We start from the raw sequence: 19,786 nt of genomic DNA, 5'->3' as shown, positions 1-19,786 counted from the left end.
CTTATTTGTAAAAGCTGTGACTATACAAATCACAACGTTTAAATAGGAAAATGTTGGCGTTATTTTGTCACTTATTGGGAGCAGTAGGCTAGTTGGAGCCGGTTACCTCCAGGATCTGGGCTAAGCTAGGCTAGCGCTGGGGGCGTCAGACAGAGTTACAACACGCACGGAGATGAGAAGGGTATGTATCGACTTGTCTAACTCTGGGGGTTACTGTGAATAAGACAAAGTCCCAAAAAGTCGGCGTGTTCCTTTAATGGGTGGACGCCTGTAGTCATGGAGTTGGTTGATTAATGATGTATATTGTTAGCAAATGGATGGCTGATTAACCTAAAAGTGAAATCTTATATTTCACTACATGGATGGAAGATCGTTGATGAAATGCCTTTTTCTGAGTGACAGTAATTAGAATGGAGGTTATTGTTTCTGTCCTTGGACAGTCTAGTGTGTGATGTCTTTGTAATTGAGATGTACTGATGCAGAAATAATTTAAATTTTTTTTTTTTAATTTATAGTGAATAATTAAGCCAATAATTTTTTTTTAAAAGGCAGCCACTGACTTTGCATGTAGCTGTCTAATAAACACTAAGTGCTAAATAGGTTTTAACACAGGTAGGAACTGAACTTGCACGCTTTTGACCAGCTTGAGGTCGCTTAAAGATCTTAACGTGTAATTTGAATTTGTTGGATGGTAAAAATCCTTCAAGACAGTTGCCAAAGTGTATTGTGCAGCAAGTGTTTGATGGCGATTAGTTTACTTAGATTAACAACTTCTAACTTATGTAGTGAAGGAGATGGCGTCTGTGGTGATTTTACAGCATGCAGGGCAATGATCTGTTTCAGGGATTAGTTTGATCATGTCAGACATGACAACAATCTGTTCTACGCTGCTGTGCTAAAGTATAAAGTATCCACCATGTTCTTTTTTCCTGTTTGTGTTCAAGGTTGCAACTAATCAAATTATACAGCATGTTGAATAAAACAGGACACATGCAGGCTCAGTCTGAACACTTTATTGTGAACACAGGAGATCAGTAATACAAGTAGCACACATTGAGTCAAACCCAAACCCACAGAAAAAAAAAACAGTCCGTGACATGAGAGCTTAATGAATCTGCAGGAACGGACTTCATTCCCATACTTCTGGAGTGTATATATATAAAAAAAATAAAGACTTATGTCTGGGTGGGGCTGATGGTCTCTGGTTTTAGAAGTCAATTACAGAAAACTTTTCACCTGACTGATGTTGAGCACATTAGTGCCACTGAGTGAGCAGCATGTGATTGTAAGAGACTGGAGGCACAGTCAGCATTGGAAAATTCTAAACTTGAGTAATACAAGGTGAGCGGTTTTAACAGACCTCGGACACGCTGGAAATCTGGCCTCGGGGACTCTAGAGGACACCAGGTGACAAAGAACCATTACAACCTAAATACCCATCTTTACAGTTCTGATATTCAGACCGCTACAAGTACTGCAAAGAAAAAGATGTAAATAGAGCTAATATGACCGACACCAACACGTAATGGTTTAACAACTTGTCAAACCTGAAATAAAAAAAAAAGGTGTTAAAAGTCCTTAGTCCCGACTCCCTGTCCTTGTATTACCTATAGTTAAAAAAACAGACTCACATGGTGGCCTGGAAAATATAATCTGAAGGCAAATGGCTTAATTAAGTTGACTTTCTTCCTATGGGTTCTTGTTAAGGCCACTTGGCTGCTAACAAACCTGCCAAAATACCCTGATCAGGAGAGGAACAGCCACACCTACAGAGAGGGGTCACGAAGGGTTAGAGGTAATAATGTTTCCCCCGTTCTGTCAGCTGTAGGGTGCTAAATCATTTAAAAAAAGAGGTGGCCTGAATTCCAAATATTTAACCAAGACCCTGGTACAAATAATCGGCTCAGAGGCTTTAGGAGGGCTGTGTCCAGCAATGATTGCTCAATGACCGTACAGTGGCCACGTACATACAGCACTACTGCTACCTGTACAATGCTTTCCAAGGCAGATCGCGGTAATTGTACAAAACAATCTGATAAATGAAAAGGGGGAAGAAAAGAAAGCGCTAAAGGGCAGTGGGAATCACATAGTTTATCACTTTTCCAAGAGCAGTTAAACGACTAGATTTTTTTTTTTTACTTATTTTTTTCTTTTATAAACAAACCATTACAGCAAAATCTGGATTGTGCACATTGTTTGCTTTCTCCATTTCTAAAGGATGTAATACTTAACAGAAAAAGGCGGATTCAAACAAATGAAGCGTTACGTTGGGAGGAATGATGAAGTGATTGGAATTTAGAAAAAGAACGTAAACTGTAAGAGCAGGTTGTCGATGGACGGAGAGAGCAAAAGCTTAAATCAACACGTAATCCAGACAGAAATAATGGAATGACAGCAAGGAAAAGAGAGGCAGAAGGCTGAGGAAGATGTCGATGGAGGATGGCGAGGGGAGGGGGAGGGGATCAGTCTTTCCAATCTTTCTTGATAGTGAGGCACCAATCCCAGGAGAGATGATCGTGTTTGTCGTCATCGGTGAACTTGGACTTGATGGTGTAGGTGCCGCGGGCCAGCATCCCTTTGGGCGCCTCCTCCATGGTGGTGAGGAACTCGTATTCCTCGTTCGGTCTGGGGCCGTAGCTGCCGACCATGTAGTCCGACTTGTCAACTGGACATTGGAGAGAAAAGACAAAGACAAGGGAGTTGTAAGAAGCTTCTTGAGCACATCTTCAATTCCATTTGCAAAAAATACATTCATACAGATTAGACAGCAGCAGAAGTGCTGCCTGCTTATAAACATGAACCTGTTCACTGAGAATAAGTCAGTCCCTCCAGAAAAACGCGATTATGCGATCACATAATTCAATGAATAATCAGCCAAAGTCTGCATATTTATGCGGTGGCGGCATTTTTTCCCCCAAATACGCCGCACATTGGCCGCATAAATTGCCGATTTCCGCGCAAAATATGCGGGGCTTGCTTGATTTCATAATCCCCGCGTTTTTGTTGCAAAAAAGTCACATATCTTAGCGGAAAGTAAGGCATGGATACCCGACCCGAGGCCGACGGGTCCTGACGGGCCGGGCTCGGACAGATCTTTAGAAATTATGGTCGGGGTCGGGTCGGGCTCGGTCACATCAGCGCGATAAGGCATTTGTTGTAAAATGGTGCTGCGGCTCCTTTAAGAGAGCTCAGTGTGTGTGAGTGTGTGTGAGTGTGAGTGTGTGTGGTAAGTGGGCAGAAGAGAGATAGAGAAAGAGGAAGCAGACGTGTTGTAGATGCAACCGGAGCAGAGTTGGTGGTTATTCGTGTTATAACGTGGGCCCTGAAGGTAACCAGTCTCCGCTGGTTTTCTGATCACTGTGGGAAGCGAAGCGATCAGGAAAGGTTAACACACTGAACATTTTAACAGCTTATTAACGTGCGCTTGTTGCCCAGTGTGTGCCGATTAGGGTTGGGCATCGTTTGGATATTAACGATTCTGATTCCTATTCCGATTCTTCCTTTCGATTCCGGTTCTTATCGATTCTCGATTCCGATTCTTTGAGGGGTGGAGTTGAAACGGGTCACATGCATTTAACAAATAAGAGGAAAGTTTTATTTTGATTTAAAAGGTGGGTTGCAATTTGACGGGGCTTTTTCAACGTAAAATAAAGCCAGACTAGAGCACCGCTTACTGTGCTCCATGGCTGCAACACAAGTGCCTGGCCGCTACGGAAACCAAAACTTGGGCATGTTAAATTTGGAACCCATGATCACATTTGAAACTAAATCCTCCAGCCGATTCCAAACGATTCCAATAAAGAAACAATTTTTTGAAACGATTCCAAGTAGGAATTGGTTCTCGATGCCAAACCCTAGTGCTGATGTGCTTATCTGTTGACATTTCCGAATGCCTTCCTACAGTTGCTTAATAAAAGCGGGCTTTCCACACAAACAAACGTAGCGTGTCATTAGTATGAGAAAAAAAACAACAAGATTTTAACTGTGTCGGGCTCGGACATAAATTTCTTAATGCCTGCCGGGCTCGGTTACTGCTCTGTCGGACGCGGGCCGGGCTCGGTTACTGCTCTGTCGGACGCGGGCCGGGCTCGGTTACTGCTCTGTCGGACGCGGGCCGGGCTCGGTTACTGCTCTGTCGGACGCGGGCCGGGCTCGGTTACTGCTCTGTCGGACGCGGGCTGGGCTCGGACAGAAAAATTCGCCCCGATCCGGACTCTAGGAGAAAGTTGAAAATGTTTGCATTTACTTCACACAAGAGCAGCCATTTTCCCCTGTTGCCATGGGAACGTTATGAAGTGACGTAATTACGCGACTTAAACATCATCGAAAAGCAGGGTGTTGGGGGAATCACTTTTTTTTTTTCCTTTCATAAAACCGCAGTTTTTGCAGGTTCCTGCAATTTCATCACATAAAATTGCATAAATATCCCGCATATTCCATCGCAGTTTTTAAGAAAACGTACCGCATAATCAAGGATTTTTGCCAGCAGCAATCACAAAAAAACTAATTTTTCCTGGAAGGACTGATAAGTAAAGCATACAATCTTCACAAACCTAAACATACAGTATGACCTGCAGCTTAATCATTCCAACAAGAACATGTAGGACCTTTTTAAACAAGTCTGTCATTTTGGAAAATATGCTATAAGCTCAGCTAACCGGCTGCAGCTTGATATTTACTGTACAGACATGAACAGTATTGATCTCGTCATCCAAAGTCTTATTCTCACAGGACGTTTTTTTCAACCTGGACCCTATTTTCCTAGGTTTTTATGTCCAAGCGACTGATGGGAACGACAATCTGTGTACAATCTTTGAAATTGGTCCAGAATTAAGCAAGATCGCTGCAGTCTGCAGCGGTGAAACAAGCTACAATGTAAGTTATGGGGCAATCGTAAAGCTTGTATTTACCTTCACAAAAGTGCTGTTTTGCCACAGACAGACTCAGATTAATATTGCGTCTGACAACATTATGGAAAGGATTTCTAAGGAGGTCGACCTTTCTGTTAAAGAGTAAGATCCTTTTAACATAAAAACATCCGCAAAATTGCGTTCGCTAAACCCACCAGACTCCATGTAAATAAAACAGTGATTTTAGCATCGTAAAATACACTTCATTCAAAGTTGACAGAAACTAAATAAAACTATGAAAAGCCATTTTGGGTCCCTTTTCCACTTTTCAACCATCACAACTCTGATTGAAATAAACACAGTTTACTGATTTACATGTGAAAATCTGTTGGCTCTATACGCACTAAAAGTATTGCTTTGTATTTTTTTTTTTTAAATAGAGTCTGGTGGGTTTAGCGCTAGCGACTTCAGAGCTGTTTCTGGTTAAACAAAAAAGGTTTCAAAGAGGTTTTAAAGGTCGACCTCCTTAGAAATCCTTTCCATAATGTTGTCAGACACTGTCAGAATATTAATCTGAGCCTGTTGGTGGCAAAACAAGCACTTTTGTGAAGGTAAATAAAAGCTGGACAACTGCCCTATTAACATACACTGTAGCTTAGAGTAAAAAAAGAATCGCTGGTGCAACACAGATGTCTTCTTACTTTTCTGTCTTACGTTTTTTTATTTTATTTATTTATTTTTTAAAAGGTGCATAACAGTGACTGGAGTGACTGATGAAGATGTAACTGTACATCGAAACGTTAGTCACTGTTATGCACCTTAAAAAATAAAAAAAATTAAAGTGTAAAGTAAGAAGACATCTGTGTTGCACTGGCGATTATTTTTTACTCCACACGGTTTTGTCCTGCCCTGGTTGCACCGGCTTGTTGTAGATTGCAGAAGCGCGGAGAACCCTCTCTTTGTCACTTGAATACATTGTAGCTTGTTTCGCCGCTCCAGACTGCGGTGTTCTCGCCTAATACTGCACCAATGCCAAAGACTGTTGTTCCCATCAGTCACTTAGACACAAAAACATAGGAAAATAAAGGTCCAGGTTGGAAAAAAAAAAACTGTAGTTACCCTCTAAGTCATAGAAAGAAAGTATAAGCATATTTCCCAAAAATTTTGAATTATTCCTTTAAGTCAGAGGATGTTGCTTTACATGACATTTCCACTCGAAATCCAATTTAGGAATTGCAGAGGATAAATGAAAAATAATAGAGGCAGCCTTACGTTTTACTCCTTTCCTGAAGGTTTGCTGAGTGTACTTCAGGCCTGACACAATTTCCTTGTTGACCTGAAAAAATAAACATGCAATCACATCCTGCTCAACAGTTCCCCAAAGACAAAACAAAGACATCTCACTCTGCAGCTGCAGTAACATCATCACAACTCCGACAGTCTGAGATAACAAACAAAGAGAGGAATCCTGGGTTTGACAAAGACCAGACTCCCTCACCTTGAAGTTGATCTTTATTCTGTATTCGACTCCCTCCTTCAGCACAAATGGGTTCTTCTTGAAGTTTTCCAGGTCTCCTGGAAGGGAAAGCAGCACAGCATGAAAAGAAAAGTCAAGCAAGAGCGAAGACTGTCCAGATATATACTTCAAGATCAGTTTGGAACAGCATGAACGCATTTTACACAGTCTAAAACATATAAACTAAAGTTTAATACACACGTAGGGATTTTATGGTTACGTTTTACCGGAGGAAAAGAAATCCCATTCTCCAGCAAAGTTGTATTTTGATTTCTCAACACGCTGTAGTAATGATACTGGCCACCAGGTGGCACAGTGAGCCAAGCACCGTTGCTCTGTTGGAGCTCTGTGTGACCAGGAAATGGCTCATTAACCCACTTACACAGGATTCATGTCATTACTAATGCCATTTGTACACAAGGACGGGAGTGATTACAGTTTATAATTAATGTTACTACGAGCCAATTCTTCCAGCGTGTCTGCTGCGAGGACAGACAAGCGCCTACATGTGGGCTTCTGTCAATCTTTCAGATGGTAAAAGATACATGATCCCATGTTCACTGTAAAAAGCTGCTGTTGGGTTTTGTCCCGATTCCCAGCCTCACACAGACCACGTTATGTGCGCCACTTACCCAGCAGGTCAAGGACTAGAGGGCCCGGGGCCGTTTCACATAACAGAGTCATTCGCGTCACCTGGACGTTGGGGGCGCTGGGATCTTTGAGAGGGAGAGGGAGAGAACGGGCACAAATACAAAATTAGGATCAATTCATAGCACCTGAGAAAAATGATGACAGAATCCAATTGTCCAATCCAAATTGAAGTACCTCATCCTCCATTCTTTTTCATTTAAATGGTTTTGCGTTCAAATATTTAATGAGTATTTTTCTTAAAATGGTCAATCACACACCTTGCTAGTTCGATTTTTAAATAGTTTGATATGTGTGTGAAGTTGTAATTCTAACAATAAAAAAACACTTCAGTACTTTCGTCCTTCCTCCGCCCCACAGTAGTAAACTGTCTCAGGGGACAGGAAGGCCCTCTCTCTTCCACTCAATGCGACCAGGAGGGCTACATTTGCAACCTTCTGAAAACGGGCCGTTAACAGCACAGCTCTGATAAACCCTGGGCAGTGACCAGAGCCCTTTCCCACCGCTGAGGGGTTTTCATGCGGGCTTCAGGATCGGCTTCCATGCAAATTCAATATATTTCTTTATTGATTTGAATTTATTTTCAATACTTCAGCGAGTGATAATGGTCGGATAATCTACTCTTCACCACAAAAGCTAATTTAGCAAAAACTAGCCAATACTGAGTAACTGGATACTGGTCAGCTACCACACAGAATATGTAGTCATGCTATTTGAAAGTAACAACATCCATATGATGACAATTTTCAGACTGATCATTTTTTTTTTCAATTTCAAATTTCATGTTGCTTTATTGGCATGACAAAAAATACATCTGTGTTGCAATGATCATTTCCTGTACTTTTTATGAGAGAAGCGAGAGCGAGAGAGAGAGAGAAGCGAGAGCGAGAGAGAGCGAGAGAGAGAGAAAGAGATATTGGCTGTTTTGCTTATGCTTGTCGTTAGAAAAGTTGCTGAGGGGATCACCAACCTGCAACCACAGCAACGTTGCCCAGCAGTGTCTCCTTGTACTTGCGCAGGCTTTCATCATCCTGGTCCAGCGCCTGGATCTCCTGTAAGCTCTTCTGGGCGGGAGGTTTGTAGTTGACGGAGCTTTCGTCAGACTCGTTGGCTGCTGCGAGCGCGGCCAGCTGCTCTGGTGTAGGCTCCTGCTCTGCCATAGTATGCTAATCACAGCAAGAGAGTGACCGCAGAGAGGTTAGAGATCAGTGAAAATAAAGTAACAAGGACTGGCAGCAGGACCGCTTACCCTTTTACTCTCTACTTTTGCTGTAATGAAACTGGACCTACATCCTACATGTGCAGCAGGGCAGCCCGTGGTTATTATTAGACATCCGGCTGCTGGATGATTGTTACGGATTACTTATCCAGGAGGGAAACCTCACTGAACTTTGACCTTTGTAAAGCAGCAGTTCATGTAGAAAGAAACGCCACAAATCACATAATTTCTCTTAAAACAATATTTCCACCTGGTACTAAAATCCGATCCGAGGGATCCGATCACAAGTGGACCCATTTTTCACAAACCACATATGTCCCAAACATTCTGACAAGGACAAATCAGGAGAATATTTATCTTGTTTGTGACCAGTTTCTGTCTCAGGGACAAACTCTTGCATGACCTGGCAACACAGATACGCAAATGTTAACTAGGAGAATGGCCTAACAAAACTTATTTGGGTAATGCTAAATATGCCTTTTATCGGTGTACATATCTAATGTTTGCAAAAGAAAATAAATTATGCAAATACATCTTTTGATCCATGCACGCACACAACGATCGCTACACTTTTAAATGGGGCCACGCCCATTTAGGAGACAGGAAGTGTGTACCGTTTCATACCATTGGTGCAGGCCCCGGTGCCCGTCAGTAGACAAGGACAAAGACTGTAGGCAGCACTTTTTCATTAGTCATCGCAAGTTTCTAATGTATGATTTATGTGAGAGTAACAACTGAAATGTACACACACACACGGTATGTGCAAACGGTGTGTTTGTACGTGTTTATTTGCATATAGAGCGGGGAAGGGAGATCCAATCAGAAGTGGTCACTCAAGACGCATTTGGAGACACATTCCTACATACCTACTTAAAGCTGTCCACTAGTGATAGGACCACTCAGATAGGATTTTAATAACATGTGAAAATGGGGCCTTACTCTTTGTTTGCGGTTTATTTTTCCTGATATTTTCAGTGTGCTTAAGTTCGGAGATACTGCCAATAAGTGGAGCATCATGGAAGTATGAAAATGTTTCAAAACACAGCGACAACTCTTAACCTTGTCACACAGAGTGACGAGGTTAAGGATGACGAACCACAGACCTGGCTGTGAATAGTTTAGACCACAGATAGCAGGCTCACTTGATGACAAAGGATTTCTCGGTAAAATGAAGTGTTTACAACAAGCTCTGTGTGGATCATCAAGGCCAACATTACCCGGTATCATTATTTTTGCCAAGAGACAAGTAGGGTTGGGCATCGAGAACCGATTCCTAATCGGAATCGTTTCAAAAATTACGATTCCATGGTTTCAAATCTGATCATAGGTTCCAAATTAAGTTTTGGTTTCCGTAGCAGCCAGGCGCTTGTTGTTTTGCAGCCGTGCAGCACAGTAAGCGGAGCTCTAGTGTGGCTTTATTTTGCATTGTAAAAGCTGTAAAACTGCAACCCACCTAAGAATCAAAATAAAACTTTCCTCTTATTTGTGAAATAAGCATCTAACCCGTTTCAACTCCACCACTCAAAGAATCGGAATCGAGAATCGATAAGAACCGGAATCGAAAGGAAGAATCGGAATTGGAATCAGAATCATTAAAATCCAAACGAAGCCCATCCCTAGAGACAAGGCAGTTTTATTGCGTTTTATGCTTAGACATAACCGTATGTGAGCGCACAAAAAAAAAAAACACGACCACAGACGAGAGCCAGGACACGTGTCCATCTGGCCCGCTCCACAGCGGTGACATACAGCACAGGATGGTGGTCTATTATTATCTGAGCTCCAGGCTTCTTCCCTCACTTGTCTCTCCTCCACCACAGACTGCTGGCAGACAACAGAAAAACAGCAGTGCTAAATGGGGCAATCTACACCCAGCTGCACCGTCACAGCTGATTAGAAGAGAGGACGCTGATCCTGAGCAGGGAATGGCACGACAACATAGTGAGATCATCTTCATTTTTGTGAGAACATAGGAGGTGCAACAAAACTCAATTGTTGCTCATAAAATGCAGTGGGGGGGGGGGGGAAGAAAAAAAACAAACATCTGGTGCACATATGCCGGGCGCAGCCATACAATGCTGATCAACACCTGCAACAGCCAAGCGGCAGCTGGAGATCGGCGCTCTCATAACACTTGTTCTGTGTGGTCTGTTCTCCTCTCGTTCTCCCTGCAGTCCAGAACAACACACTAATCGGTCTACTGGGGTTTCAGCTGTTTTCATAGAAGCTTGCAAAATGCCAAGTACGTACTTGTCAATAAAGTTAAGAGTTTTTATATCCTGAAACAGGCAGAAATAAGCAGCTATAAATGTGTTAAGAGAACTGATACTACTTAGTAATGTCAAACATAGCTATGGGGTCAGTCAATCTGACTTTTTTTTGCCACTGCGAAAACATTCCTCTCAGTCAACAGGCAACTACGCCCACAAACTGCTCATCCTAAATGTTTTGACATTTGCATGTTGAAAGAACCCAACTTCCTGTATTTAAGTATATTCAACTGAGCAGAAACCAGAGCCGTCCTACTTTAAAAAGTGGATGCATCTCTCTGAAAAATGTAAAGTTACGTTAAGGGGCTGAAACAGCACCAAGTCAAATCAATGTTCGAATGTCGATAATCTGTGTACAGAAAAATCAACTACCCCAAAGTGAAAGAGGAAGACGTGGGTGATAAACTGCTTCTCCATTTAAGTCCAGTTAAACTATACTTCTTGTCAGTGTAAAATAATCCCTTCGTATTGGCTGGCTCGGTTTTGTTTACGGTTGCAAATCAGTGCTAACGGGTGAGTTAAAAAGGTCCTCATAAAATCAACACAGGCAAGCTAACAAATCAGACAAATGCAAACACAGGCTTCAACACTGTGAACCCAGGTGGATCATCGCAGTAAAAGTAATACCCCAACACAAGATTTACAATCTGAAGAACCACAGTAAATCACAGACGCTCCCTGCAACACCACAAAAACTGGTGTGTCACTCTGCCTGTCTAATGCTCTTCTGTCTGCCATTTGCAATTGTGTATTAGCCAAGCAGGAACTGAGAACACAGCACCGGTTTTTTTTCTCCTTTCCAAATGGGGCCTCTCTGAGCTCCCACTAAAGCGCAAATTCCTTTTCTGCCAATAGCAGGTCAGCTGTGTGTTGAGTGTTTCTGGTCGGAGGGAATGAGGGAGAGGCTTCTTGTTGCACGGAGAGAGAGAGAGAGAGAGAGAGAGAGAGAGAGAGAGAGAGAGAGAGAGAGAGAGAGAGAGTTGAAGTATCGACAGTTTTTTTTTCTTACTTCCTCTACTCTCCTGCAGAAAGTTGCACTGTGACTGCAGTGTACCGAACTGTTACAAAGGAAGAAGGGATGGGTCCTTTTACACATACGTTGGGTAGAGCTGCACTATACTTGAGCAATAGCTCACGACAGGTCGCGCTACGCTGTTAGGCCCAACGCGAAATGGCGGGATGGCAGCGTGTGTGCAGATGAATGGCTTCCCCCCCGGGCCGTGGGACCAGCTATCAGTTTGTTAGTCTAACATTTTTTTCTCAGACACGCAGCGATGCTCATAGCGCCAAAGAATTTGAATCATAGTCGTTGTATATGGCCGCAATCACAGTGTTTAATTTGAGCGAAACGTTTTATAAACACTTATAGAGTCCCAAGAAATGTAGGAGGCTTCTGCTACATTTAAAGTCTATGGAGGACAAAGGTGCAGGACATGAAGGGGAACCCACCGATTTAACACAAAGTTTTTTCAAACTGCATGTCCACTGTGAGACCGGCAATGCTATAGGTGCAATGCTAAAGTGGTGGGCTACTCTTTTAAATGCTAGCACAACTGGATTTAAGAAATCCTCAGCTGTTTTTGACTTCATCGGGGACCCTGATAAAAATCTCTCTCGCTCTTCTTCACAGTGGAAGCACGTGGTGTTGGAGAAGAGTTGTGCAGCGTGTTTAATTTTGTTTAAACTATAAGTTTGCCAATTTTCGACTGTATTTCAAGATGGCAAAGTTATTGTACAGATGCTAGGGTTTCAACATTTGAGAACTTTTGCATCTTTATAGGGTTTTGCAGAAAATTGTGTTTATATTTCTTAAGTTATAAAAAAAAAAAAAAAAAGAATAGCTTTAGTATCAATATCAAATCCAGGGTTTCCTCTGTTGATTTGACCGTGGCGGCCCACCACGGTATCAGAAATAGGGCTGCATTGTTAGAGTGCATGTAGAGAAACGAAAAATAGACGCTGTCCAGATGATAAGCCAGATGAGACTGTGCGTGTATGTCCTTGAGAACTTTAAGTTGTATAACTTATGTTATCAGTTCATTTAAGCCTGGTCTTGTATGAGTCTATAGGTCTTGCAAATTTAAATTACGTTTACTGGTGATTTTTGTTGTTTGTGTTCTTCACCTGCTAGCTAAATTGCACGTGGCTCTTGATTCGATATAATAGTGATTGCTCACGTTTGTATTTTTGGTTTTAGTCACACTGCATTAAGATAATGTAATTAATAGTGGGAATGCTTAGCCTATATGTCAAGATCAAAGTTGGCCTATACTGAACTGTATTTTTTGAGTTACTATATATAGTAACTCAAAAAATACAGTTCAATCACAACTGAAAATATGCGTCATTGTGTGGGTGAAGAGAGATAAATAAATGTTGGTTTGTGTTGCAACAAAGCGTCAGTTCCGTTTCATGTGTGGGTTTATTGTCCTGTTACTATTATAGAAAATATACGATTTCCTATTGAGGACAGAATGGGTAACAGGGACACTGAGTAACTTGGATGATCAGAAACATAAGAACCAAAATAAATGCAGAAAACTACACCCAAGTTGCAAAACTACATTTTATGAAGCAGTTTTAATGGAATTTTAGGAGTTACCAACATTGTGCTGATTCATGCTGCATCTCGGCCATTTTTACAGTGTAGCTACAGTATATCATTGCTTAGTGTGCATTACTCAGTGCAGCTTCCCTGCAGTCTTTCCCTGTCAACTACATAGTTACCATCATATGCAGTAGAACAAGGAGGAAGAAATTGTTTATAAATTGGTAATGCAATGTCTGCACACAGCCACATCACTCATAGATGCCATCTTAACAGAGTATGAAATTGTTCAATCAACTGATTAAAAAGGCCCATGCACTGCATAAAATGGATTAGGTTATTGACATAACCCTCATAGTGATGCACATTCTTTCTAGCTAACAATGCGGGTGTGGCTAACTGGCTACTCACTAATCTGAGAAGAAAAAGCCCTGTCATTGTTCAGCCTGCTGGGAGACAACACACAGGTCATGAGACCGTGCAAACAAATAGTGGACATGCCACTGGACCTCTTCACCTCAGTGTCCCCACCTTCACCCACACAGTCCTGCATCCAGCGGTCTCCTACAGGAGGATAATCGCTTTGTTTGACAGGGCTAAGCAGCGCAGTTTTACAAAACACATCAGGCTTGGCAGCCGCAGAAGGCTTCAGATTAGGCCTGTTCCTTAGCAACACGGCTGAGCTATGAGATTATATAAAGTGGGATTACGGCTAATGAGGCACTCAGGGACAGAAAAGTGTTTGGAGTTGTCACCGGTCACACATCAAAAGGATTCTCAGTCATTAGTGTCATCACACGTTACTGAAGATAATCAATCAACGAGCTCAATGAGGAATAGGGAAATTAGAGCTGGGCGATATATCAATATTATATTGATATCGTGATATGATAGATATCTTAGATTATGGATATCGTAATATGGCATAAGTGGTGTCTTTTCCTGGTTTTAAAGGCTGCATTACAGTAAAGTGATGTCATTTTCTGGACTTACCAGACTGGTGTAAATGTTCTATTATTTGCCTTTACCCACTTAGTCATTATATCCACATTACGGTTAGCTATCAAAAATCTCATTGTGTTAATATTTTGTGAAAGCACCAATAGTCAACACTACAATATCGTTGCGGTATCAATATTGAGGTATTTGGTCAAAAATAGTGATATTTGATTTTCTCCATATTGCCCAGCCCTAAGGGAATATTTTGTCAATATTGTCTAACCAGAGTTTAAATTAAAAAAAAAGCTAAAGATCTACATCTTCATGTAGAATTGTCTTTTGATGTATTGTATGAATTGTACGGGCTGTCTGACGCCATTGTGGATGTGGATGCTACAGGCCAGGCTAGTCACAGGGAGGAACAACAACGTGGAAAAGGTGATAACGCAGCAGGCATATATGGCAGCCAGACATTAGAAAAACCTCAAACCTAAAAGGAGCTTTGTAGTTTTTGATTATTTGAGATGTGCAAGTCTTATAGCTGATAGCCTAATTCCTCTAAATTACTGTTGCTCTGTACACATCACGCATTTACCTCAGAGACAGCAACAGGGTATAAAATGCTGTTTCACTAACAGTAAGTGAAAATTGGCAGTCTTTGTGAAGTGACCTTTAGCTCTTGGCTTCACCTCCCTATTTAAGAAGTCACTCAGATATATGGCTGCTTTGATCTCCGGTCTCGGTTTAGTCTCTTTCATGCAACACCCAGTCTGCCAGAGACCTTTGCATTGGTCCCCCCCCCCCAGTGTCCCTTTTATCCACACTTTAGTGTATCCTATCATGATCCTTCGATAAAAGCTGATCAAGTAGTGCACCTGGGTAGCTCACCTGGTACAGCAGGCACCCATATATAGAGATTTACTCCTCGACGCAGCAGCCGCAGGTTTGACTCCGCCCTGCGGTTCTTTGCTGCATGTCATTTGCCCTGTCTCTCCCCTTTCATGTCTTCAGCTGTCCTGTATGAATAAAAAGGCCTAAAAATGCCCAAATAATTATCTAAAAAATAATTAATAAAAAGCTGATCAAGTATAGGTGAGACGCCTATACTTGATCAGCCGTTTTTTCTTCACAGAATAATTGACTGAAATCAACAATCTGGTCCCATCTAGATATAGCTAAGCCTTTATACTTGATATAGTGACTAAGTAGCAGCCGTAGTAATTTTAGTTCAAGCAAGGTTGCTTTGCATGTCAGACTGCCACCCGACCTTTTTAATCTGACATGAAAATGACTGCAAACTTCCTTTTTCAGGCCAAATGATTCATATCCGACTGCGCGCTAAACCACAAAGTGCCAGTCTGAAGAACAACTCATCTTCTTCACACTTCACCTGTGAGGCTAACCCCACCTAATAATGTTTTAAAGATGCTATAATGATATTAATGCAAACTAAAAATAAATGAATAAAAAGAGCACTGGCTAGATGTTGGGTCAGTAGATTAAAATCACACTGGGTCTGACCAAGATGAGGCTGCAGTGCAGCAACACATACCAATGCTTTGAGGAAGTGTTACACCAAGAGCTTCTGGCAGAGCTGATGCAATGCAGAGGAAACCAACTAACAGAAAGAGAGAAGGGGGTGGGAATGAAACTAATGAAAATTAGAGAATAGCATAGAAAACTCATTATGAACTTGGCATTAAGTGAAAAGCTATTGGCCCAAGAGCCTTTTGGAAACAAGATTTTGGAAAAACAAGAGGTTTGTAGGTAGGGATGTAACGATGCATCATGAATCTGTAAAAAGATACACGATTTTTTTTTTTTTTAAACCCCCGCAATTTTTAAAACCGCCTAGGGCATTATCTACTTTTGATAATTTGATTTCAGACGTCCCTATGTCTTCTTAGTTTATTTATTTGAAGAGATTTTTCTTCCTATTTAGTTAATCATTCATTTTGTATTTAAAATACAATTTCAATTACGCTTTTGATAAGAGGACACATCTGTTGTTTTGCACAGTTTATATAAATAAAGTAAGATTTATCAGCAGCTCATTCTGTTCTCACAATCGTGAGAAAATCGTATCGTAATTTTAAAAATTGAATCACGAGTTGAGTGTACTGTTACATCCCTATAAGCAGGATATCCAAGGCAGAAACTGCTGTATTAGTAAAGAAGACTAATCTTCTCACAAAGAACATGAGCCACAGAGCTAAGTGGCCGTGTGAGAAAAAGAAACTAAACACGACTCTATCCCAGGAAGAACCAGAACAAATAGGAAGCTTTAAAAATAGCCGATGAGAAATCCCTGCGTGCAGCAGCAGGAAGCTGCCAGTGAATGGGATAGCCAAGGTGCCAGCGGAAAGGTCAGGGCTTATTCCCAGAGTGGGGTCTGCCTCCCTGGACAACAGCCTCGGTGGAGGTGACACACTCTTCGCAATGAAGGATTACAGCTGTATGATGGCTTCCTTCAAGGATGGCAACAACTTGATATTACAGGTGGTATAAAATGTGCAAATTTAACCAACCAAATGCCAAAACAATTTGAGGTGAAAAGTAAAACAAAATGTATGGCCTTTATAAATACTACCAAAATTTCCCAGCATTGAAGCCCATCATTTCTGAGAGGATGTGCTTCTGAAGGCCGCTGATGAGGCTGAGGGAAGCCATGTTGTGCCTGAGAAAGAGAGGCTGATCATTACTAGCACACTGGTCTGTGTAGGGGAGGGGCGGGGGGGGGGGGGGGGCTGGCTAGCATCCCAGTACCTATTCCCCCTATGACACTGAGCTGAAATAGAAGAGGCCACTGACATAATTTGTCACTACCATTGCATGCATGGGAAAAAAAATGCATTTGAAAAAAATGTCACTGTATTGGTCCCCAAAATACTTGAATGAATCAAATGAGACGAACCAAATGAACTGTCGCATTAATGAAGCTGTAATCAGCAGCTAGAGTAGTTTGTCACTTCAAAACCATAGACAGGATGTACACGTCTTCACTTTTTAAATTGACGAGCCAATGGCATTTGTTGCACTCATTACTGTGAGCTGCTTGAGCTTGTACGGAGCATATATAGTAATGTCAGGGAAATGCATACAATGAAAATGCTACATGCTGATTCTTTAGTGGTTTAATTCTTCCTCCTTGGGCCTGCACGAGATCAACCAGGTCAAACGAGAGAAACAGAAACTGCCAAATGAGACATCCGGCCCCTGCTGCAAGGCTGCAAAATGCTCAGGTTGAGAAGAAGCAAAATGAAAAGGCTGTGACAGAAATGTGTTCTGAAAGTTATCAAAGTACTAGAAGGAAGGACTGTAGGCCATTTATCACACACATAAGGAAGGAAATGGAGGATTCGCGGTTTGCGTGATCTCTTTGAGAAATCACTTGAGAAATGACACTTAAGCACATTTGATATCAGCAGATGTGATCTATGTTGACTATGAAAGCCTTTAAAAAAGCCAAAATGGTGGCAGGTTTAAAAAGGTGTGAGCCCCCCCCCCAGGCCATTTCAAGTTAAAAGTTCCAGGAAGTGGGAGAAAATGTTCCTCATGTGTCACACGACTGTCGAGCCATACACACGCATTTTAAAGTAAACTAAATTAGTCCCCTGAATAAACGTCGGTCTCCTAAGCAATGCCTCCACTCATTGTGTGAGTTTGGAACAATTAAAAAGGCGATGGATCATTCTTACCTAACGGCCAACACTGGCAGCTCAGATCAGGCTCAACACCCGGAAATGAGCAACCAATGATTGATTGTACAATCCTCACTGCCGCCGAATAACTTATACCGTTCATGACTAAGCAATTCATTAAAGGACTGGGAGTTGATACTCGACTACTAGGACTACAAGAAGATACATGTAGATTAAAAATGCAGAGTCCTGACTGCAGGAAGTCGGTCCTTGGTAAACAAATCCCTCCTTAAAAAATAAATACGTTCATGGGGTAACGTTAACGTTAAGTTGCTAATCAAGTGCCGAAAAACTTGCTAACTAACTTAGCTACACCAAAGCACCTCAGAGATGTACGTCGTCTAGAACCATATCCACTGGGCTAAAGGAGTTATTAGAAGAGTTAAGCAAGTGTTTCTTAAACTCTTACCGTTATACCGCGGTAGGTTGGGACAGTCGCTTGTGAACGGTGGTGGTGGTGAGGATGAAGTGAAGCGGCGGAGGAAAATCTGAGCCAACGACCTCTAACAGGCGAGACAACGTCCGGTGTACTGCCTTCAAAATAAAAGCATCTTGTACTTTTTACTACATTCATCTAGATTTTCCATCTTATGGTTATCTATGGTTATTTAGTCAACTAATAATTTACCCTGAGGGGATCAATAAAGTATTCAGATTCTGAAATGTCAGGCATCACTATAGACTAAAGTACAATACAGTAGTTAAAATGAGCTTCACCTTGATCAACTGCCAAATTAAAATGCTGCTAACGGAACAATAATAAGAATCCCCTATATATTTACCACTTTTTTTTTATTGATAAAATGTAGTTTACAAAAAATCAGGTAAGAAATGATAGCACGTGAACAACAAGTGCACAAACTTATGAAAATAATTAATAAATGAATAAAAAATATATATACATATATAGAAACATACGAAGCAATACAAACGAGAAATAAAAAAATATAAAAGAAATAACAGACAATACAAACAACAAAAAATAAAAAAAATTACATTAAAAGAAATAAATAAAAAGTACAAGAAGACATACATTTACAGTTAGTCAGAGGTTTCAGGGAAAAAAAAGCTCTACAGTTTTATATTTACCCCACTTTGATGGTGGGCATTCAGCAAAATGACTACTTCCTTTTTTATACTTTTAAGCATTAGGTATATTTAATTATGTAGCCTACCATAGCCTATGTGAAAATTCAAAAGCAGTACTTTGGATTGTAACAGAATGTTTTTACATTGTGGTATTACTACTTTTACTAAAGTACAGGATCTGAATACTTTCGCAATATAGCCCTAAACAGGGCTATTGTCAGGTCTTCCAGTTATCCACCCACCCGTAGATAACACAACTATGTGAATGTTGTGCAGACAGACATAAAAACTGTACATAAATACAAACAATTGATGTTTTCCATGAAGAAAAAGAAAAGGGCTCTTTGCTTCAATCATGAAAACCTAACCGGAAACAGTGTTTGGTAACAATTTAAACATGTTGGTCTTTAGACATGCTTCCGGGAAATTTGCGCTAAAGACACGCTTGGGCATGTGCTGCATGCTCACAAATATTTTACACTTTGTTCACTTCAGCCGTTCTCTTAATACATGCGTGACTTCAACCTTTATTTCGGCTCACTCCTTGAGCTGACATCCCCCTTGCAACTGCAGAAGTTCTTTACCTACCGGGCCTAAGTACATAATACATGATTCGGTTCCTATCATAGGCGTGGCATTTCAAAAACCGGTAGGCTCAAACACGTTGACATTAGTGTTGACCGTATATGGTTGATACGTCTTTATATACGGTCTACTGTTGAGATACAGAGCAGGATGACATCTGGTGGCTTTTATGTGGCAGTGCATTAAAGCAGTGAAGCATGAACTGTGGGTTACAACTGTTTGTGTTCAATCCAAATGACCAGATATATTTATTAACAGTCTATGGTTCAATCACGAGTCCTGACATTGACACTGCTCAGATTGCTTAGCTGTGGGAAATTTCCCATTCCAGCTAAGTAATATGGACTGAGACAAACCAAGCAGCCAACAATATTTATTTTTTACCATTAATGTAACAACTCCAACCTGTCAAATAGCTTTA

The 19,786-nt window shown here is 41.2% G+C and overlaps 1 protein-coding gene across 1 annotated transcript; it reads right to left on the bottom strand.

Annotated features, from left to right (window-relative positions):
• Window positions 1-997: 997 nt before the first annotated feature.
• Window positions 998-18,221, bottom strand: arhgdia (Rho GDP dissociation inhibitor (GDI) alpha). The gene is made up of 6 exons (XM_039825034.1): window positions 18,101-18,221; window positions 7,985-8,180; window positions 6,999-7,082; window positions 6,349-6,425; window positions 6,123-6,186; window positions 998-2,665 (listed from the first exon to the last, which is right to left on the bottom strand). Exons 2-6 carry the CDS (start codon window positions 8,172-8,174, stop codon window positions 2,463-2,465), a joined length of 618 nt encoding a protein of 205 aa, XP_039680968.1. The 5' UTR covers window positions 8,175-8,180; window positions 18,101-18,221; the 3' UTR covers window positions 998-2,462.
• Between the last annotated feature and the right edge of the window lie 1,565 nt (window positions 18,222-19,786).

This window comes from Perca fluviatilis, chromosome 15 (genome assembly GCF_010015445.1).
Source record: "Perca fluviatilis chromosome 15, GENO_Pfluv_1.0, whole genome shotgun sequence".
NCBI classification, from domain to species: domain Eukaryota; kingdom Metazoa; phylum Chordata; class Actinopteri; order Perciformes; family Percidae; genus Perca; species Perca fluviatilis.
The sequence above is the reverse complement of the archived record's forward strand: the minus strand, read 5'-3'. Positions and strand labels throughout refer to the sequence as shown.

What these genes read in the sequence shown, in the direction of transcription:
- arhgdia (XM_039825034.1), bottom strand. Translation starts at nt 8,174, where the DNA reads ATGGCAGAGCAGGAGCCTACACCAGAGCAGCTGGCCGCGCTCGCAGCA. An exon ending in CAACGTTGCTGTGGTTGCAG is followed by an intron (nt 7,083 to 7,984) that starts GTTGGTGATCCC and finishes TCCCTCTCAAAG; the next exon opens with ATCCCAGCGCCCCCAACGTC. An exon ending in TCTAGTCCTTGACCTGCTGG is followed by an intron (nt 6,426 to 6,998) that starts GTAAGTGGCGCA and finishes TTTCCCTTCCAG; the next exon opens with GAGACCTGGAAAACTTCAAG.